Source organism: Phanerochaete carnosa (assembly GCF_000300595.1).
Source record: "Phanerochaete carnosa HHB-10118-sp unplaced genomic scaffold PHACAscaffold_6, whole genome shotgun sequence".
In the NCBI taxonomy this organism is placed as follows: domain Eukaryota; kingdom Fungi; phylum Basidiomycota; class Agaricomycetes; order Polyporales; family Phanerochaetaceae; genus Phanerochaete; species Phanerochaete carnosa.
In genome coordinates, this window is record NW_006767633.1 from 889685 (window position 1) to 908480 (window position 18796).

Sequence of the window (18796 nt, forward strand, 5' to 3'; positions counted from 1 at the left end):
ATATGCGCTTGATTACTTGATGTTCTCATGTACAGGCCCTCGTAAGACATCGCCCTTTCGTTCAGTAAGCGGTGCCTACTTGTATCGCAGCACCCCAACCTACGACTCTGCCCGGTCCGTCTTGCAACGGCGAGCGCGTTAGCGTCAACTCACGGGGCGTAGGTCTTTCTGAGTCAGTCTTTAAAACCTCGAATACTGACACTGCTCCTACAGGTTGTACGGCCCGTTCTTGTGCTTCGGGATCCGCGAAATATCCTCACGGTACGCATTGCAGTCTGCAGGTGTCTACATACACAGGTACTTATGTGCATAACTCGTCTAGGGTACAAGTCACGCGCATCGTGCACTAAGTATACGGCCGCTCCGGGGACAGCTTTTTGTCTGACGCTCACATTCACTGCGAAAGCGCTGCCCTCTGGATGCCGTTGTATTTTATCTACGAGTTTTGTACCTATTGTAGTTTTGTGAATATATAAATTGCTATCTTAATTTTTTATGTGCGAGCTCGCCCCCAAAAATCCGATTATTGAATAAATCTTGCGAGCTCTCTGGCAAATGCCACCCAGCCTGGCGCTCCCTGGTAATGCATTGCCAACCTTAACTGAATGATAAAGGTCCCCAGGCTGGCAAGCCTTAGAAATCATACAGGTGCTCTATCTACTATGGCAATAGCAATCTCAGGGTGGGTTGACTTATATTCATGGGTGCCTCTATCTAGCTTGGCCAGATTAGATCATTGGGTAATTTTTTTGCTGATGACATATGAGACTCTCACGAAGATGTGCAGTCTACATCGTCGCTGGAGCGTGGGATGGCGGTACCATACTCAGGTCCTCGAGCACACGAGCGGATGCATCTCCAGATCTACAATCTTCCAGCATTGGCCAGGGAAATCCCCTTCACCAATTCTGCTCTCGAGGATTTCATACTTGGTCGGCACAAGATGGGCCCGAAGTCGACCACCACATCAGAGAGCTCTACACCCAGCTGTCCATACATCCGTTTAAGTACCCCGCGCACTGCTTTTGCACGCATTATGTCTGATGCTCACTGTGGTTACCGACTCAAGTTTAGTGTGATCACACTTCAATCTTTTTTGATTGCAAAGCCCTGCAACGAATCGAAATAATTGCATATAACTCGTTCTGTCGTGCAAATTACCAGTAAATCGCCTCTGCCCTGCTTTCACACATGCGCGATTCTAGGCCGTTTCGAACGACTCGTGATATCTGCTCCATGCACCCCTCTTGACGTCAGTCCTCACGCATCATGGTAGAGAAGCGATGCTTCTGCCCTGTACATGCAGCCATGACGAAGGTACGCGAGGCAATGTCTATACCTCAGATTCGGCTCACAAAGCCATGCCTTTGTATATTCGCAACCTGGACTTTTGCTCAAATAAGCCCCCGTGAAAAGTGCTCTTAAGACCCGCACAGTTCCACCTCGTTTCATGAATCAGTGATACCGTCAAGGAAGGTCCTACGTTAACTTCGACTTCTGTCCAATGAGCAGTCTCATATAAACAACCTTGCGATAAGCTGAGCTCAGTAGACTTTTCTCACAGACTCTGTCCGGGTCAAGTTTCCAAGCCGTCCTACCTCACCGAGCGCTAGCGCTTGGTGAGCAGACACTAGAGACCAGTACAACCGTGGGTCAACTGTACATGTCGAAGTCGAGTACGACAGCCTTCTCTTGACGATCTTTGCCTACGTTTCGCCGATATCTACATTGCTCGAATCGGATCAAGGCGCACCGACATGCCCTGGGAAGCTGACTAAGGCCTACTCCTCGTAATACCCTCGCTGCTCGTATGGCGGCGTGTGCAAACTATTCCCGCTATCACAAGACCGCCGCGCGAACGCTTCCCACCTCGAGGGGCTCATGGGAACCGCGACACATACGGGGGCGCGATGTCTAGTCTTGGGCCGACACCACCCGTGTAAGACTGCGCGTACCGCGTTCTCTGGACCCCACGGTGCTCGATGCGATGCACACATGATCATCTCCCAAAGCTTGGCCTCGATAATGTCCTGGTTTCATCCTCTATGCAGGGAGCGGAATCTCACTATGATCCTTATCGCAGCTCTGTTCCATACGATGCCTTCACGCTCTGTGTCGGCCGCTTGATGTCGTATAAAGCACCGGGTGTAATGTCTGTCGGGCTCCAGGGCCTCATACAAGGTCTTTCTCCCCTCTTCGGACAGAGTCTTGCGACATGGTGGCCACAGGCTTCTTCCTCGCTTCGCTCTTCGCGACTGCCCTCGGCAACCCGCTCGGTCGTCGCGCCATGACGGTGCACGAAAGCCGCAGCGAGGTCCCCGATGGTTTCGCCCAGCAGGGTCCCGCATCTCCGGACACTGTGCTGAACCTGCGCATTGCGCTCACGCAGTCTAACCCCCAGGGTCTGACTGACGCGCTCATGGAGGTCAGCACTCCGGGCAACGCCCTTTACCAACAGTTCCTCAGCAAGGAGGAGGTACGCGCCTGGCTCGCTTGGTCACGATGGCAGCTAATTATGTCCTGCACAGGTCGAGGCATTCGTCGCACCCACCCAGGAGACGTCGGACGCCGTCACCTCCTTCCTTAAGGAGAACGGCATCACCGCGTCGACGATCTCCCCCGCAGGCGACTGGCTCGGCTTCCAGACGACTGTCAGCAAGGCTAACGAGCTGTTCGATGCTGACTTCCAGGTTTTCAAGCACCAGGAGACCGGCAGCGAGAGCATCGTCACAATGGCATACTCTGTTCCGTCGGACCTCGCCCAGCACATCGACCTGGTTCATCCGACCATCTCGTACGTGAACTCGCTGCTATCGATGTGCTCCTACTGATGTCCGATGCAGCTTCAATAACCCCTTCGGTCGCCTGCCCCTGGCGTCTGTTCCGCTGAAGAGCCGTGCTCAACCTGGTAACTTGTCGTCGGATGCCATCCCGGAAAGCTGCACCAGCACCGTTACGCCCGCATGTGTGCAGGATCTGTATGGTGTCCCAACCACCCCGGCCACTGTGAAGACCAACACTCTCGGCGTTGCGGGATACATTGAGCAGTTTGCTAACGAAGCAGATCTGACGGTGTGTGGCATAACTCATCGAAATTTTGTATTGGCAGTACTCAGACATTTCGTATAGACTTTCCTCACTAACCTGCGTCCCGACATCAGCCCCGCTACTACGTTCACGCTCCAGACTCTCGATGGCGGTACCAACACTCAGACTGAAGCCGACGCTGGAATCGAAGCTGTGCGTGTCTTCTAAGTTCCTCTGATCGTCAGAATACTTGATCAAGGAATCTATAGGACCTTGATACTCAATATACCATTGGTATCGCTACCGACGTTCCCGTCTTCTTCATCTCCGCTGGAGAGGATAATCACGACAATCTCGGTGGTTTCCTCGACTGGGCCAACTTCGTGCTCGGCCAGACCAGCCCTCCACAGGTGCTTACCACCAGCTACGGCCAGAACGAGGACACTGTTTCGGCTAAGCTTGCCAAGTGAGTTCTTCTGTCGAGCTGTCTATCTCAACTGTACTCATTACGGATTCAGCTCGCTGTGCAATGCTTACCAGCAGCTCGGTGCTCGTGGCTCCTCTGTTCTGTTCTCGTCAGGTGACGGTGGTGTCGGCGGTTCTCAGTCCACCCGCTGCACCAACTTCCTGGCTACCTTCCCATCAGGCTGCCCATTGTGCGTCGTGATTTCCCACTCCTAACTTCTCTGCTGACCGTGACACCGCAGCATGACCTCGGTCGGCGCCACGCTCGTCGACGCCACGACGGGCTCCCCCGAGACATCCGCGAGCTTCTCCTCCGGTGGCTTCTCGAACATCTTCGCGCAGCCGAGCTTCCAGTCCGCGGCGGTGAGCGCGTACCTCACGAAGCTCGGCAACACAAACGCGGGCAAGTTCAACCGCTCGGGACGTGCATTCCCCGACGTCGCGGCCGTGGGCGAGAACGTCGAGATCGTTTTTCAGCAGGAGGGGGAACTCGTGGCCGGCACGAGCTGCTCGAGCCCGATCTTCGCGAGCATCGTCTCGCTCATCAATGACCGGCTCGCGGCGCAGGGCAAGGGCCCCCTCGGCTTCCTCAACCCGTTCCTGTACGGCGCCGCCGCGTCGACGTTCACCGACATCACGACCGGCGACAACCCCGGCTGCAACACCAATGGCTTCCCCGCTGAGGCGGGATGGGACCCGGTACGTGCTGTCGGTGTGCGACGGGGTAAGCTTGACTGATGTTCTGTTCGCGCAGGTCACTGGTCTCGGAACGCCCAACTTTGCTGCGCTGCTCCAGGCTGCGGAGACTGCTGCAGGCCTTTAGATGAGGATGTTGTCACGAACCTGTCACGAAGGAGTGAAAAGAACGAACCCAATTGTAATTTACTAGTACATACACGGTATGCAACACGAGTGTATATGTTCGACGATCAAGCCGGCCGGACCGCTTTTCTCATAACTCCAGCATAAAATCGGGCATATTACGAGAGTAGTGATAAATGGCAAGCGTTCTGACATGCTTGGTGATGAACGATGCCGTTGGTCGACTTGAGACATCGTGCTCATCTTCACGGCGGATGACGATGTACTTCTCGGCCTGACAAGGCATATTCAAAGACTCCGCAGCGGCGACAGTGTCAGCGAGGCTTTCGATGGTCAACTAAGCAAGTGCGAGCTCCAGGTGCTTGCGGTAGGAGCGCAGATCGCTTGGAGTACTCAAACAATCGATTGTTGTTCGAGGCGTCGGCCCGAAGTGGTCATACACCATCTGAACATCACTGGCGGTGGCGTTGGGCATTTGGATTTCCGCCCTATTGTTGTAGTCAGAATCCATCGACAGCTCATGACAAGCCCAAACGTGCTGCGACGCACCACTGACAAATCTCCTCTCGCGCCCAAGGATCCATCACGATCTCAGTACATGCGTGCGTCTTCTCCAGGCTCTTCCAGCGGCGACGCTCCGGATATGTTGCGTATACAACGTGCACGTTTGCAAGCTACTCGGCTAACGCGTCTGTGATGCCTTGAAGAGTATCATCCTTGTCCACCAGAACTAGGCAAGGCTGATGATAGTGCTGGAAGTCGTGTGTCTCTGAGACATCGTATACGCCATCACGCACAAAGATGAGACTGCGTGCAAGGTGGCAAACTAGGGTTGGTTCCGTGGCGGCGCAGCGCCTCGCGAGAGCGTAGTATAACCACGTTGACTTGTCTTGGAAGCGATGTTTGAACATTCAAGGACGTCATGTCCGCTTAGCGTGTAACTTCCCGAGTCCAGACCACCCGGTAATAATGACGGCGGCACGCCTGGTAAGGGTCCCGCCGCAAGTAGTTGAGCGGCTGTCTTTAATTTGATCGTCTATGAAGTTGTAGATTCTGTCGTATTCCGTCCGCACAAGTAGCTGCCGGGGCAGGAGCGGCAGCTGTAGATCACAGGTCTCTATAGTCGGCAGCCTGGGCTTATTAGCAGGGTCTCTCCGCGCAAGCAGCCCCGATAGCTTCTGCGGAGACCTGCTTATCGCCCGGAATGCCATCGGACCTGCCCCAAAACGTAGAACGAGACCAAGGGTCGTGGTCATCCAGCCTGCAGCGCAGCCAATCCCCGCTTGAAACAAATAGACAGCTTGGATGCATGGAACGTACTTGAACACGCTTTTTCGACGCAGATTGAGAAAGTAGGAATGGAGCTGACTCGAGGCGAAAAATGAGGTGTTGTTGCGGCGGGATGAACCTGAGACGAGATTAAGCGCCTACTTCGACTTGTAAGCGCCCAGCCTCCCGAAGCATACGCCCAATCGCTGCGTCGGGTGCTGCGACCTTGATGCACCTCAAGGTACCCGACGCCTCGAGGCACGTCTGCCTCAAGGCCCGCCGCAACACGAGGGGCAGCAACGAAGCAGCAACGAGGCAGCAGACAACGGTACTTGTCCGGATCGGGAGGCGGTGCATTAGGCGCCTCAACGGCAGCGCCCGAGTCAACCCCGCCCATTGATAAGCTGACGGCCACCACTCCACTCCTCTCCCACCAACCACCACCTTCTAACCACAGCAACCTCTCAGACAACGTGAGCTCCCTCGTTGTATACGGCGACGAGCTAAATACTCACTATATGCGCTCAGCAGCATGCAGATCTTCGTGAAGACCCTCACCGGCAAGACCATTACCCTTGAGGTCGAATCCTCCGACACGATCGACAACGTCAAGGCCAAGATCCAGGACAAGGAGGGCATTCCCCCCGACCAGCAGCGCCTGATCTTCGCCGGCAAGCAGCTCGAGGATGGTCGCACCCTCTCCGATTACAACATCCAGAAGGAGTCCACCCTCCACCTTGGTGAGCTTTGACCTTCTTGCTGCGCATTCGATCACCGTGTCTGACGTGTATTCGTAGTCCTCCGTCTCCGTGGAGGTATGCAGATTTTCGTCAAGACTCTGACGGGCAAGACCATCACGCTCGAAGTCGAGTCCTCCGACACCATCGATAACGTCAAGGCCAAGATCCAGGACAAGGAAGGCATTCCCCCCGACCAGCAGCGCCTGATCTTCGCCGGCAAGCAGCTCGAAGATGGACGTACTCTCTCCGACTACAACATTCAGAAGGAGTCCACTCTTCATCTTGGTGAGTTAGTCGACTATATGCGCGCTCTTCTCAACTGACACACGCCGTAGTTCTTCGTCTTCGTGGCGGTATGCAGATCTTTGTCAAGACCCTCACAGGTAAGACGATCACTCTTGAGGTCGAGTCCTCGGACACGATCGACAACGTCAAGGCCAAGATTCAGGACAAGGAGGGCATTCCCCCAGATCAGCAGCGCTTGATCTTTGCCGGCAAGCAGCTCGAGGACGGGCGCACGCTCTCCGACTACAACATTCAGAAGGAGTCCACCCTTCACCTCGTCCTTCGTCTCCGCGGCGGTATGCAGATCTTCGTCAAGACCTTGACCGGCAAGACGATCACCCTCGAGGTCGAGTCTTCTGACACGATCGACAACGTCAAGGCCAAGATTCAGGACAAGGAGGGTATTCCTCCAGACCAGCAGCGTCTGATCTTTGCTGGCAAGCAACTCGAGGATGGTCGTACTCTGTCGGACTACAACATCCAGAAGGAGTCTACCCTTCACCTTGGTAAGTACCTACCGTTTTGTGCTACTTCAATAGCAGCTCATGGCTGTCATCAGTTCTTCGTCTCCGTGGCGGTATGCAAATCTTCGTCAAGACACTCACCGGAAAGACTATCACTCTCGAGGTTGAGTCTTCCGACACCATCGACAATGTCAAGGCCAAGATTCAGGACAAGGAGGGTATTCCTCCGGACCAGCAGCGCCTGATCTTCGCCGGCAAGCAGCTGGAGGACGGGCGTACGCTCTCTGACTACAACATCCAGAAGGAGAGCACTCTCCACCTTGTCCTTCGTCTCCGTGGTGGTCTGTAGACGGTTGTGTTAGGCTTCGATGGTGTTGATCACTGTATTATCTGTACCACTACTATCGCACGCGCTCGCTGATACGCAATACACACTATCTTTCATCGAAGCTACAAAGGTTTACCCGGAGTGAGCGCAACAACAAAATAGATGGTGGCGATGTCAGGTAGTCATAGACACCGCGAGGGAGGCGGAGTGCTCTGCTATGGGAGGGATGACGGCATACGGCTGCCTATTCCAGGCAAGTGTGTTATACTGCTTCTCCCAGCAACTAGATTTTAGTTTGAGGTTAGAGCGTCACAGCTCCTCGTTGCCGGGCGTGTAGCAATCCTCCGGGATGGTCAGTGGTATATTCCCGCTACAGCTTGTGTGCTCGCTAACCGGTGGACAGCGGCTCTGCAAAAGGCGACGAGAGCAACACGGCTAAATGAACACTATACCTGCGGGAGACGTTCCATTGGGACTTCAATTCAGTTGCGGTCCCGAGAAACTGGCCGACGGTTGTGAAATACCCCGCAATTCCACGAACGATCGCGTCCGGCTTTGCAACAGGGCCTAGCCAAGACGTCTCTTGCAGAGCCTCAGGACGTCGGCAAGGCCCGTCGGCTCATTTCCGTCCTCGCCTGTGCGTACGCGTACGCGTCGATCCGCGCCGCGTTTCACAGCGTACATGCAGGAACGACTGTGGCGACGCCGGGCTGTCGCACGTAGCCCGAATTCAGCTAGGCTGGGAACTTTTATTCGCGACACCCCCTCCCCGCGCTCTGCTGATTGAAAGGCAATTGGGTGGGGAACAAGACCGTGATCTCGAAATCGGGCACACACTATCAGGACGCTGAAGGTGTGATCTCGACTCTCGAGCGCTGCGGTAAAATGCCCTTGCCTTTCGGACGGTGCGTGAGAGACCCGTCATATATGTGACCTGGGCACGTCGACGGACCCACTCCGCGGTCTGTTCTCCCCTTTGCTGTCCTAGTTTCGTCTGTCCTGTGCACGATGGCCGATGCTCCCGTAGACGTTCGCGCCACGCTCGGAGCCCTCCTCGTCGGCGGGCTCGTCTGCACCTTGTAAGTCGCCTCTCCTCGTACGCGTTGCCAGGGTCCTCATTGACCGCTATCGTGTGCCAGCCTCTCCGGCGCTGTATCTATACAGGCTTACCAGTATGCTAGGACATCCCAGAAGGATTTTATTGCTGTTAAAATATTGGTGTGTGTCCTAAGACGTGTTCGAAGGTCGATAGCGAGAACTGAACGCGCCACAACCAGGTCGTTATAATCTGGTACGCGCGCATTTCTGCAGCTCAAAAACACCGCCTTATCGCCACTCCAGGACGCTCGACATCTTCCACACTGCGCTGGTCGGTTTCTCCAACTGGGAATACCTCGTAGCAAGCTTTGGCAACCCCAACATTCACAACACCATCATCTGGTGCGTAGGCGCACAAAATTGGCTCCATCAGCCCTGACGTTACGTCCATGGCAGGTCGCTCGGTGTTACTGTCGCTGTTACGGTGAGATCATGCCGTTACTGTCAGGGTTACACGTCTAACCCTGTTTCTCAGGCCGTCCTCACCTTCTGTGTCCATTGGTAAGCGCACGACTGAAAGGAGAGGCAATCCAGTATTGATAGGATGGCAATAGCTTTTTCGTCCACAGACTGTACAAGCGTGAGTACAGAGCAGTCTTTCCAGGCCTTCATCCAGCATCTGGGCTTTGAGTCCTTTGGGCATTATCAGTACGTCTGCGCCTGGTTTGCAGACGTGCTGACCATGCCCGAAAAGCCCAGATGTCACTGACAATTGCAACAGTCACGAAGGGCAAGCTCTGGCTTGCCGGTCCGATTGTGGGTATCTCTGTGGCACAAACGGCCAGTAACTGTGATCACTGACTACGCTCCGCAGGCGGTTTTCGCGCTGTTTCGAATGGCCTCTGCATGTGGTGAGTCTTCAATTTGCGCCGGTCCACGCTTGAAGTTTGACATTGTTCATCTTTCGCCCAGTGACCTGCGGCAAGATGTGCGTCGCTGCTATCTCCAGGTATCGAGATGGACTTTCCTGATTGTCCCATCCCATTAGGATCGAGCTGGGAACTTTCCCTGCGTTCTTTGAGCAGATTCGCGTGCGTACTGCCAAAACATCTGTGCGCGAGTTCATGTGCTCACGTGCCTGGGGTGATTAATTTTGCAGTGGGTATTTACGCTCGGTCTTTGCCTCTCGACGGGCACGGATGTCACCATTGCTATCTCGATGTGCTACTTCCTGTGGAACAGCCGCACGGGCGCAAGCGAGTAAGCACTCATCGCGCGCACAAACCGTGCTGTGAGCTGATCCGGTGTTTCTCGTAGCTTGGACGCCATTATTGACTCCGTCATATTGTACACAATTGAGAACGGTATCTTGACAAGGTAAGTCTCGAAACATTAAGATTGCTACCCCATTAATGGCCGATCCTGCCGTATACAGCATTGCAACGATTGCTTCGCTGTGTTTCGTGAGTACTGCTACCGTAGATCTCATTTTAAGGTAATTAATGATATGTTTAGTGGTTAGCTTCGCCACATACCCTGGTGTACATGGGCCTTCACTTCGCGATCAGCAAACGTGAGTGTCTTCGCATGCATGTGCTCTTCCGAGATTGACGATCAACAATTGCCCTAGTTTATGCGAGTTCGCTTCTTGCATCGTAAATACTCACTTGCGCACGATTACGCCAGCCCCACTGATTGAATTGCGCAGGTTGAACGCTCGTAAGACCTTGAGGCAAGCTCATGCCTCTGTGATCGAGGGGCAGCGCCCATCTCCTCCATCGAGTCCCAGGCGGTTCTCTCGATTCTCAGTCAAGGCCGACAAATATGCGACTCGCTCCAAGGTGCGCTTCCTCATCATATTGTGAAATATCTTCGGCGACTTACACGCCCCTAGTTGGAAATTAGCGTTGAGAAAACCGTTGACTATGTCGTAGACGATGAGAGCTCGTATACGCCGGGCTACCAGATGGAGGTTCGCTCGATGAAAAACCTGACTGAGCGCAGCGACAGTCCAGCCTGACCCAAAACCTGCCACTGCGAAATCCTCTACATTCCGCTCTTTATAATCTCGCTCGCTTGTCCCCTTCCGCCATGTGTCCAACTCAGCGCCTTTCTTTGAAGCAGTGTATTAACTTGGTCGTGTCTCTCGCTGAGGTTCTCGTTGTACTATAACCAGTCTCGACTTTGCGGTACGTCAGCGATGCGCCGCCCCGATCTCGGACCTGATGGAATTCAAATGTGCGTCGTGCATGCCTGGCGCGCGCGTATGTCTGCATGGCATGCCAGTGGCCCGCTGGGTCCGATATTGGTCTGGGACAGTCGCCAAGTTATTCTACTTCTTAGAGGGGCTCGTCCGTGCGTGGAAAGAGAGTCAACGTTCCGGACCTGAAGCAGTACGGCAGAGTACTCCTTATCTGACGCGTGCATCTCATTTGGCGAGCAACACTGTCTAGCGCTGCAGACTGTTAACCACGAGTCGACCACAGCGGGGGCGTCTTGTGACCTACACGACGCTGCGGGCAGATTCGCCTGGGTCCCGATAGCCCTCTGGGGCCTGTTGAATACTGACAGCATGCACGATCAAGCGGAGCGAGACACGGTGGTGAGCGCAATATCCGCAGACCCTTCAGCTGCCGAGAGCATCTCTTTGATATGAACTGAAGTCTAACAGTAGGAACGGCCTGTCCAGGATCCAACTCCGGTGGGCCCGTTCTGGCACGCGTAGGCAAGGTGGTGGCCACGAGCACACTGCCTCGAGCCCTTCGACGCAGCAGTGCACGCCGCCAGGATATAATGTCCATGTTCCACAGAGGGGCAGATGGTTTGAAACCTCTGCAAGCTCGCACGCACGCCACCTCCTCCCGAACCACTGTCGTTTCCTATCCCTGAACCATGGAGCGCATCCGAGTCTACTCTGAGCACAGCTCCCGCCACACTCAACCCTGGTACTATGCGGAGGCCATTAAACCTTCCTTCTCTGGGTCCTCGTCCTCGCGCCGGGCGGGCCCTGTCCCCGGTCCGTCACCCAGGCGGACGCGTCCCACCAACCCGCCGCAAGAGTACACCCGCACTCGGCGCGAGAGCGAGCCGTGGCGGCAGGCGGCAAAGACGTACGCGTGGGTCCTCGAGCAGGAGATCGCGGAGATGACGAGGAAGAACGAGGAGACCGTGCGCTGGATACGCACACAGCAGGAGAAAGAGAGGCGGGAACGGGCCAGATATGGAGCGTATGGGCTCGAGCGAGGGTTTTACAGCGAGATGATGGAGGATTTGGGAGATGAAGACTTCGCTTTCACCGCCCGTCAGAGGATGGATCGAGCGTATTATCCGCGGAACAAGGACTGGGAGGTCCAGGAGGAGCTTCGGAGGCTGCAGGCGCAGAGGTTAGAGACCGAGCGCTGCCGCGCAGCGTACGAGAAGCGAAAGGCGGCAGAGCAGGAGAGGGACCGCCAGAGGCAGAGAAAGAGAGAGCTGTACAAGCTGCGAAAGGACGCGGCGGAGCAGGTAGCTTGGGAGAACTACGAGGCTGGATGGAATAGGCTTCTGTCTGGCGAGATCTCGGAGCCTCTGTCCTTCGAGTCGATCCCATGGCCGCTATTGGTCCCGCCACAAAGCACGGACGATATCCGGCCAGCGCGGGTCACGATCTTCATTCTGTCCCAATCGCATTCGCAGGGTCAGACCATGAAAGATCGCGTCCGCAGTGCGCTTCGCAGGTGGCATCCTGATCGCTTCGGACGGATCCTCGCAAGGGTCAGGGAAGAAGACAAGGGGAAGGTTGAGGAGGGCGTTGGCAACATCGCGAGGTGTCTTAACGAGCTTCTGGAGCGTGCTTGATTATAGGTGAGCTTGTTCGAAGCCGCCCAAAGCGTTAGGCAATGCTGATCCGTATTCCCAGACTTTTATGACATCTTCGCCGGGCGCGAGGCGAGTTCCCTGGAATACCCTCGATACTGATATCATCGCCATGCTTTACAATAAATGTAACACTCACTCTATGTTCAATTGATGACTATGGCATATGCTTATGCGCCAATAACAGTACGCGCTGCAGCGTCTGAGCTGTATGCTAGTGTTGAGCGATCGCGTCAGTCTCAGTCAATCTTTCGAAATTTTGTAATTATGTGCTCAATGCTGACAATGCGCCACGCCTGTGGTGGCTGTGATTAATGGTATCCCTCGAGCTTCATAAAAGCTTTAAGGCCCAGCTTCGTTTGATTTGATTATTGCGGGGTAACGCTGTGTCCAGATATGACAGATCGGATGCCAGTTTCCTCGGTAACAAAGTCGGTACTGACCCGCCTACTCTTACATCAGCAGTGTAGCACAGTGCATACTGTATGGACCGCGGTGGTTGGCGGTGGTTGGTCCCAAGCCGAGTTTTCGGCGCTTAGGGACACGCGGCTATAAGGCTAATAAGGATAATGCCGCGGTTAGTCGGTTACCTGCACTCGAATACTGCGAAAAAGAGGTCAAAGGTCTAAAGGCCTAAAATATTGTGCGGCAACTAAGATTGTATGTCGTACACTAGGTGAAGGTGCTTTGGTATCGAAAAGGGCGAAAAGTTCGCAAGATCATATCTTTCGCTGCACTACCATCTAGACGCTGCCGGCTTCCGGCTTACTATTGGTCGGAATTCGCAGGCCGCCTAGCCTCGCGCGCATGCTCGGTTTACGAAACTCAACATCCCTGACCATGATCACCAGTTCGGAATTTGCAGGATATTAGACTCGGCTAGACTCCTTTCTCCCGACCACCACAGTCTCGAACGGCCAGCAAGCGAGGATGTCGACGTTGACAGTGGAGCCGGTCGAGGAGAAGGTCGACGTGCTCGACCGTAAAGAGGTCCAACGAGGGAGGACTCCGACGAACAAGGAGTACTTCATGAAGTTCGTATGTGCGGCTATGAGCAGTGCGTATGGGTTGTACTGCATGCTATCATGCTATGCACGGAGCGGTGTTAACAATTTTTTGCGACAGACATGACAGCATCAGGGGTCAGTAATCCGCAGGACATGTACGTCTTTATTCGCGCTCACCTTCCGCTGTCCGTTCCGATTGACGTCACGTTCGCAGAATCAAGGTATCTAGCTAGAACGAGCCTTCGCGTACCTAGTCCGATGAACGGTGACTTCATGACGTATCTCAGGTTCGCCAGCAATTGCGGACACAGAGTAGGAGCACAGTTTCTCCTCAGAATCGGGCATCCGCTAACCGTTTGCACAGTCCCTGGTGCAAAGCACAATGCTTTCTGGGCTGTTGGAGCGGAAATGATCCGTACTGAAGGCCCTTTGAGTCTGATGAAAGGATTCACAGCCTCCATGATACGAGAAATCGTATATTCTGGGCTTCGACTTGGAGCGTACGAGTTCTTTAAGGACAAGTTCGTGGCCGCGACTCGGAATCATAAGATATTAGCTCACTGGCATTAAACAGGCTCTACGCGGCATCGAAAGGTGCACTTACACGAGAAGGCATTACCCTGAAAGTGCTTGCTGCGACATGCTCTGCTTCCATAGGCTCGTAAGTTATCCTCAAAAGTAGCGCGTGCCCAAATTCACCCTACGACAGCGCACTGGCCAATCCGGCTGACGTGATCAAAGGTAGACTTGGTGGAGTGGAATCACTTGCTCGATTAGCACTGACCAGGATCCAGTCCGGATGCAGGCGCACTATCCTAACGGAAGCCCGTATCGCAATACGCGACATGCGTTTGCTACTGTGTTCCGGGAAGGCATGAACTCGTCAGCCGCCAAAGGGTTTCCCGTATTAGGTGGCTTCCGTGCCCTCTGGCGAGGCGTGGAGGCGACAACTGTCCGCGGAGTTGTCTTGACAATATCGCAGGTGTGCTCGTACGATCAGATCAAGCAGGTCTTGAGGGGCCACGGCATCATGCAAGAAGGCATGCCGTTGCATCTGACCGCCAGTCTGTTTGCTGGGTGCGTTTGCGCCACGAAATGGCCTTGTGACCTCCTTACGAATGTTTGCATAGACTTTTCTGCTCTATCACATCGAACCCCGTCGGTGCGTTCAAAAGTTCTGCTCTCTTACCTAATCGCAGGAAGCATTCAATGGCATCGCCTTGACAGACGTCGTGAAAGTGCGGCTGATGACGGATAAGAACAGACAGTTGCACGGCGTTATGCACTGTGTCAAGACAATCTTAGTCAATGAGGGCCCCATGGCATTCTACAAAGGCTTCAGCATGTGCTGGGGTCGGGTACGTGCCGCGCTATATCTTCTTCACTGCGCTCCAAATTAATTCCAAAACGTACTTGCAGCTGGGCACGCATACCATTGTCAGCTTCCTCACATTTGAGAAGCTCCGACAGCTGTTTGGCATAGACCCGATGTAGGGTTTACTCGGCCTATCGGACCACCAGCACATATCGCTATACCCAGGGCCTAATGGATAGTCTCGTGCTGTTTCCCCTGTTTCCGCGTCAAAACTCTATCTCGAAAGGCGCTGCTCGGATGTGGCTATGTCATTGCGAACCTTTCATCGCTCGACGTCATTGATCTGTGTGTATAAGTGATGATGCATTGATATTTCACCCTACATAACAGGTAAGTACTAAGTACGCATTATACAACAAAATGTGTTCACAATGCTACAGTGCAACGAGAATCATGAAGACAGCATAATTATGAATGGACCCTTCTACACAGTGAACGAAAGATTAAGGTCGTGAAAATCCCTGGAACAAATACAGAGAAAAAGACGTCATAAGTCATGGGCGGGTCGTGAAATGAACACAACATGGTGTATGAAACGAATAAATACTGCGGAGGAGCGGATTTTGGAAGGAAAGGCAGCATGAGAATAAGTGACACCAAGAACGTGAGAGCAGAGACACTAAGTGGGAGAACCGAGGCATTATGCAGAAGACGAATGGGAATGGTGAAAGCTTGGTTTATGGATACTCCGGAGGAGGTTGAACGCGGATGACAGCCGGTGGTGCCCGTGCCCAGACTCGCCCTTGGCTTTGTGGACGGGCTCTTTCGACGAGCTTCGGAAGCTGCGTGACCGGCGAACCGGTTCCGCTTCTTCCTCCTCCGGCGAATGCTTCGACAGCGAGCGGACGTATACGGCCACGTTGTTGTCCTGCACCACGTCGTCTGGCGTCTGCGGCAGTGAACCGGAGTCTGTGGACCCTGGCGAGTCGTCGTCCATGGATGAGTCTGTTGAGCTCGAATTGTGCCGCGTGAGCGTCGGTCTTGATGAGAGAGACGATGTTCGGGAAGGAATGCGCAGCCGCGCGGGCTGGGGGCGCCGTAACAGCATCACGGGCTCGTAGTGCGCAAGCACATCGGCCTCAGTAACTGCCAGTTCGAAATCTAGCACATCAAGGAACTCGCGCTCGATCCGGCCCACGTCCCGTTTGTTGAACAGGCCTGTGCAGAGCGACCAGTGCACATTCTTCAGCGTGGAGTCATTGAGGTACTGTATTTTTGGGCCACACTTCAGTACAAGCGCGATAGCATTTGTAGACGAAACGCACCTTGTTCGCGCAGATGAGCGCTCCAAGAAAGACACGCTCGCACGCCCACTCTTCGAGTGAGAGCTGGAGATGCGGTCTCGCACGATCGAGATAAACGAGCGTGCCGAATAGTACGGGCAGCTGTACGCCCGCGCGCTCGATGACAGTCTTTGCGAACGCGGCAAATTCGGTGTGTACGGTGCGGCGGGAGTCTGGGGTGCCTTGGGAACGGCCCCTCGCGGAGCTTGAGGGGCGACCAAGTGCAAAATCGACGACGTCGATCACCCGCTCAACGATGTATTCTGCAAAAATGGCACCGCATGAGGTCAGTCTCGTGTAAAGGCATGCGGACGACGTTCCGACGTACCGACAAACGTACGAGACACCTCCGTCTTGAGGAGCTCGTCAATCTCTGGTGAGTGCAGGGCTGGGTCGACCAGGCTCGCGCCGTGGATGCGACCGGTGAGCTTGGTGGGCGCCATGCCTGTGGTGTACTGCTTTTCGTTGAGTCCCAAGGGAGAGTCGGTCAGCGACGACGGTCCTGTGGGAGGGAGGGAGGTTGGCGGTGAGTAGGGTCTAGGATGGGGGGACATCTTATACATCTGCGCGGGGGAAACCTACAAGCATGACACACCACCCTGAAGATCCTGAGGTCCAGCCGACAGATTGGAGTGACGAGGGAAAAGTAGGGACTCATGTCTATAGCAAGACCGCGGTTTTCAAGCTATAGTGAAGTCATGTCAAACAATACATAGCCGATGTAAAATCGGACATAAGAATAGCTGGGCGAGGGACATCGGAGACCAAGAGCTGTGCCCACTGACGCATGCGAAGCAAGAATACTCGTAGCACGCCGCTCTAGACCTACTCCTGTCCACCAATCCCGACGCATACCGGATTTAGACGCGCCCCCGACAAGAACATGCGAATCTCCATTTTGATGGCGGGATGCCCTGATCGAGGCAGTAAATGTCTCCGCCTATCCTCCCTCATTGCTAGCCGCAAAGTTTTCGAAGGCGGCGGACCCACCATAACATACTACAGCCCGACGCAGCCCGGAGCAGAACAGAGTACATGTAATCAGTACGCTCTAGCTTACATACATCTGTCCGCCAAAATTACACGATACACGACGGACATGGGTATTACTGGCTCCATTCCATGGACCGTGCCCGTCCGTCACGTTCCCCAATGCTCTACTCCTTGTTTTCTGGTTCGAACCTGACCCGTACCTCTGCGATCTCCTTCTTGGCATCCTTCAGGGTCCGCGAGATCTTGCCCTCGAGTGTGCTTGCGTCCGCCACGCTCAGCGTACTCGGGACCCTCGCGGTCAGGTCCACGAACATCTGCGCGCCTGAGCGCGTCGCACGGAGGTCCTTGACCCCTAGAAGCTGCTCCGCCGTGGGAGCCTGCTGGGGAAGAGTACCCGAGGGCGAGTGCGGATGGGCGAGCAGGGGTTCGAGGGCACGGATCAGGGAGGTCCTCGTCGAAGGGCTCACGCCGTGATCGGTCAATTGCCGGAAGGAAGTCATGGTGATGCCCCAGCCTTGTTGGAGGATCAGGAAGGACACGACGAGGCCTGCGCGCGCAAATGAGCTACCCCGCACTCGTGCACGAGAAAGGCTAAATGGCACTTACCCCCAATCTGATCAAGGGGCAGGCTGGGCCAGTACCAGGTGCCAAGAATGGCGACGAGCGCAACAAGGCTGCCGTACATGTCGCTCCGGTGATGCAGCGCATTGGCGAACAGCACCGGGCTGCGCTCCTCATCCGCGACCTTCTTCGTTGCACGGAACAGCCACTCTTTCCAGATGACACCGACCGCGGCAAACCACGCAGCATTCGGATCCAAGGCGTGCGCGTGCGAATGCGAATGCTCGGACGCGACAGAAGGCACTATATGAGCGATATGCGTGACATTGACAAGAACATCCTGCAGCGGTCCTGGTGGCATCGCCGCTGCTGACTGCGCGAGCGACTCCATGAGAATGGTAAGCGAGTGCAGTCCAAGGCCGATGGCACCGCCCGTGAGCAGTACAGACACTGCGGCGGTGCCCAAGACTTCAAATTTGGCGTAACCGCGCGGGTACGTTTCTGAAGGCGGTTTACGGGACAGCTTCCAGCAGAATAGCGTGATGAGGTCTCCAATGAGGTCTTGCTTGCGGGGCTGCTGGTTAGTGTGAGATGCGCTGAGTGTGGGCGTGGTGGCGCACCCCCTGCAGTATGCCCCGCATCTGCCAGCAACGAAGCAGAGTTCATGTACCACCCTGCCGCACCCTTGGATATTGACAAAGCCACATTCGAGGCAAGACCAACGAGTGTTATTCTGCTGCCTCTGTCGCCTTGCGCGTGCAGGTCGTACGAGTAGCCCGACATGACGAGGACAAGCAAAGCGTACCTGCGCCCTGGAGAGCTGCGACCACCTTCTCTGCATCCCCGTGCCCAACAGTGTCGCCGTGCGAGTGAGAGTGTCCAAGAGAGAATACGCCGTGCGAATGAGAATGCGAATCCGCCTGGTTGTGCGCCGCGTGGTCATGGTCACGTTCGTGTTCATGTTCATGTTTGCGCTCGTGCTCGTCATGTGGTGCCTTTGCGGGTTCCTTACCCTTCGATTGCGATTGGGTGGAATGCAGCCGTCGAGTCAGGGCAGACATGTTCGTGGAGTTCAGTACAGGTAAGCTCAGAGTCGAGCAGAGTTTGAGGACGGTACTAGTAGTAGGTACAGAAGCGGTAGAGAATCCCCGACAAGACGCGGTGGGACGTCGGCTCTTTGATGGAGGCGGACGGGCTCGCACAGACAATGTCGTTCGCAGAGAGGCTCTGGACGAGGATAGATGTACTGGTGAATGTCGAGGGATCATATTTCGTTACTAGGCT

General features: G+C 54.9%; 9 protein-coding genes across 9 annotated transcripts in view; 5 read left to right on the forward strand and 4 right to left on the reverse strand.

Moving 5' to 3' along the window:
* PHACADRAFT_257726 (uncharacterized protein) overlaps positions 1-467 on the reverse strand; it is a 2040-nt gene extending 1573 nt beyond the window's left edge. Inside the window, exons 1-3 of the mRNA XM_007396752.1 lie at positions 323-467; positions 215-261; positions 1-158 (exon numbers count right to left, since the gene is read on the reverse strand). The exon at positions 1-158 is cut by the window's left edge and continues 28 nt beyond it. Of these exons, the coding sequence (XP_007396814.1) occupies positions 62-158; positions 215-261; positions 323-340 (162 nt within the window). The 5' untranslated portion in view covers positions 341-467 and the 3' untranslated portion in view covers positions 1-61. The remainder of the gene's footprint in view (positions 159-214; positions 262-322) is intronic.
* Positions 468-2097: 1630 nt separating this feature from the next.
* PHACADRAFT_257728 (uncharacterized protein) lies at positions 2098-4951 on the forward strand. The gene is made up of 9 exons (XM_007396753.1): positions 2098-2476; positions 2529-2794; positions 2844-3072; positions 3130-3240; positions 3297-3493; positions 3546-3683; positions 3735-4191; positions 4247-4802; positions 4864-4951. Exons 1-8 carry the CDS (start codon positions 2216-2218, stop codon positions 4313-4315), a joined length of 1728 nt encoding a protein of 575 aa, XP_007396815.1. The 5' UTR covers positions 2098-2215; the 3' UTR covers positions 4316-4802; positions 4864-4951.
* A 37-nt stretch (positions 4952-4988) lies between these two features.
* PHACADRAFT_162492 (uncharacterized protein) lies at positions 4989-5225 on the reverse strand (the record flags this gene model as incomplete). Its single annotated transcript, XM_007396754.1, has 1 exon — positions 4989-5225. The coding sequence occupies one exon, from the start codon at positions 5223-5225 to the stop codon at positions 4989-4991; it is 237 nt and encodes a 78-aa protein (XP_007396816.1).
* A 793-nt stretch (positions 5226-6018) lies between these two features.
* On the forward strand, positions 6019-7526 carry PHACADRAFT_257732 (uncharacterized protein). The gene is made up of 5 exons (XM_007396755.1): positions 6019-6056; positions 6112-6323; positions 6381-6386; positions 6665-7114; positions 7168-7526. Exons 2-5 carry the CDS (start codon positions 6116-6118, stop codon positions 7419-7421), a joined length of 918 nt encoding a protein of 305 aa, XP_007396817.1. The 5' UTR covers positions 6019-6056; positions 6112-6115; the 3' UTR covers positions 7422-7526.
* A 1038-nt stretch (positions 7527-8564) lies between these two features.
* Positions 8565-10494, forward strand: PHACADRAFT_257736 (uncharacterized protein). Its single transcript, XM_007396756.1, has 15 exons — positions 8565-8618; positions 8742-8840; positions 8895-8922; positions 8974-8999; positions 9053-9078; positions 9220-9254; positions 9313-9353; positions 9487-9529; positions 9598-9698; positions 9756-9815; positions 9874-9901; positions 9954-10011; positions 10069-10093; positions 10147-10279; positions 10333-10494. The coding sequence occupies exons 1-15, from the start codon at positions 8575-8577 to the stop codon at positions 10456-10458; spliced, it is 873 nt and encodes a 290-aa protein (XP_007396818.1). The 5' UTR covers positions 8565-8574; the 3' UTR covers positions 10459-10494.
* A 195-nt stretch (positions 10495-10689) lies between these two features.
* On the forward strand, positions 10690-12464 carry PHACADRAFT_257738 (uncharacterized protein). Its single transcript, XM_007396757.1, has 2 exons — positions 10690-12281; positions 12337-12464. The coding sequence occupies exon 1, from the start codon at positions 11331-11333 to the stop codon at positions 12273-12275; it is 945 nt and encodes a 314-aa protein (XP_007396819.1). The 5' UTR covers positions 10690-11330; the 3' UTR covers positions 12276-12281; positions 12337-12464.
* Positions 12465-13113: 649 nt separating this feature from the next.
* On the forward strand, positions 13114-15222 carry PHACADRAFT_209938 (uncharacterized protein). Its single transcript, XM_007396758.1, has 12 exons — positions 13114-13350; positions 13419-13455; positions 13515-13521; positions 13588-13612; positions 13665-13821; positions 13875-13961; positions 14010-14041; positions 14095-14377; positions 14431-14462; positions 14528-14658; positions 14720-15005; positions 15056-15222. The coding sequence occupies exons 1-11, from the start codon at positions 13224-13226 to the stop codon at positions 14792-14794; spliced, it is 993 nt and encodes a 330-aa protein (XP_007396820.1). The 5' UTR covers positions 13114-13223; the 3' UTR covers positions 14795-15005; positions 15056-15222.
* A 93-nt stretch (positions 15223-15315) lies between these two features.
* On the reverse strand, positions 15316-16401 carry PHACADRAFT_96567 (uncharacterized protein; the record flags this gene model as incomplete). Its single annotated transcript, XM_007396759.1, has 3 exons — positions 15316-15882; positions 15941-16221; positions 16287-16401. 3 exons carry the CDS (start codon positions 16399-16401, stop codon positions 15316-15318), a joined length of 963 nt encoding a protein of 320 aa, XP_007396821.1.
* A 531-nt stretch (positions 16402-16932) lies between these two features.
* On the reverse strand, positions 16933-18699 carry PHACADRAFT_257740 (uncharacterized protein). The gene is made up of 4 exons (XM_007396760.1): positions 18318-18699; positions 18133-18261; positions 17558-18073; positions 16933-17498 (listed from the first exon to the last, which is right to left on the reverse strand). Exons 1-4 carry the CDS (start codon positions 18571-18573, stop codon positions 17116-17118), a joined length of 1284 nt encoding a protein of 427 aa, XP_007396822.1. The 5' UTR covers positions 18574-18699; the 3' UTR covers positions 16933-17115.
* Between the last annotated feature and the right edge of the window lie 97 nt (positions 18700-18796).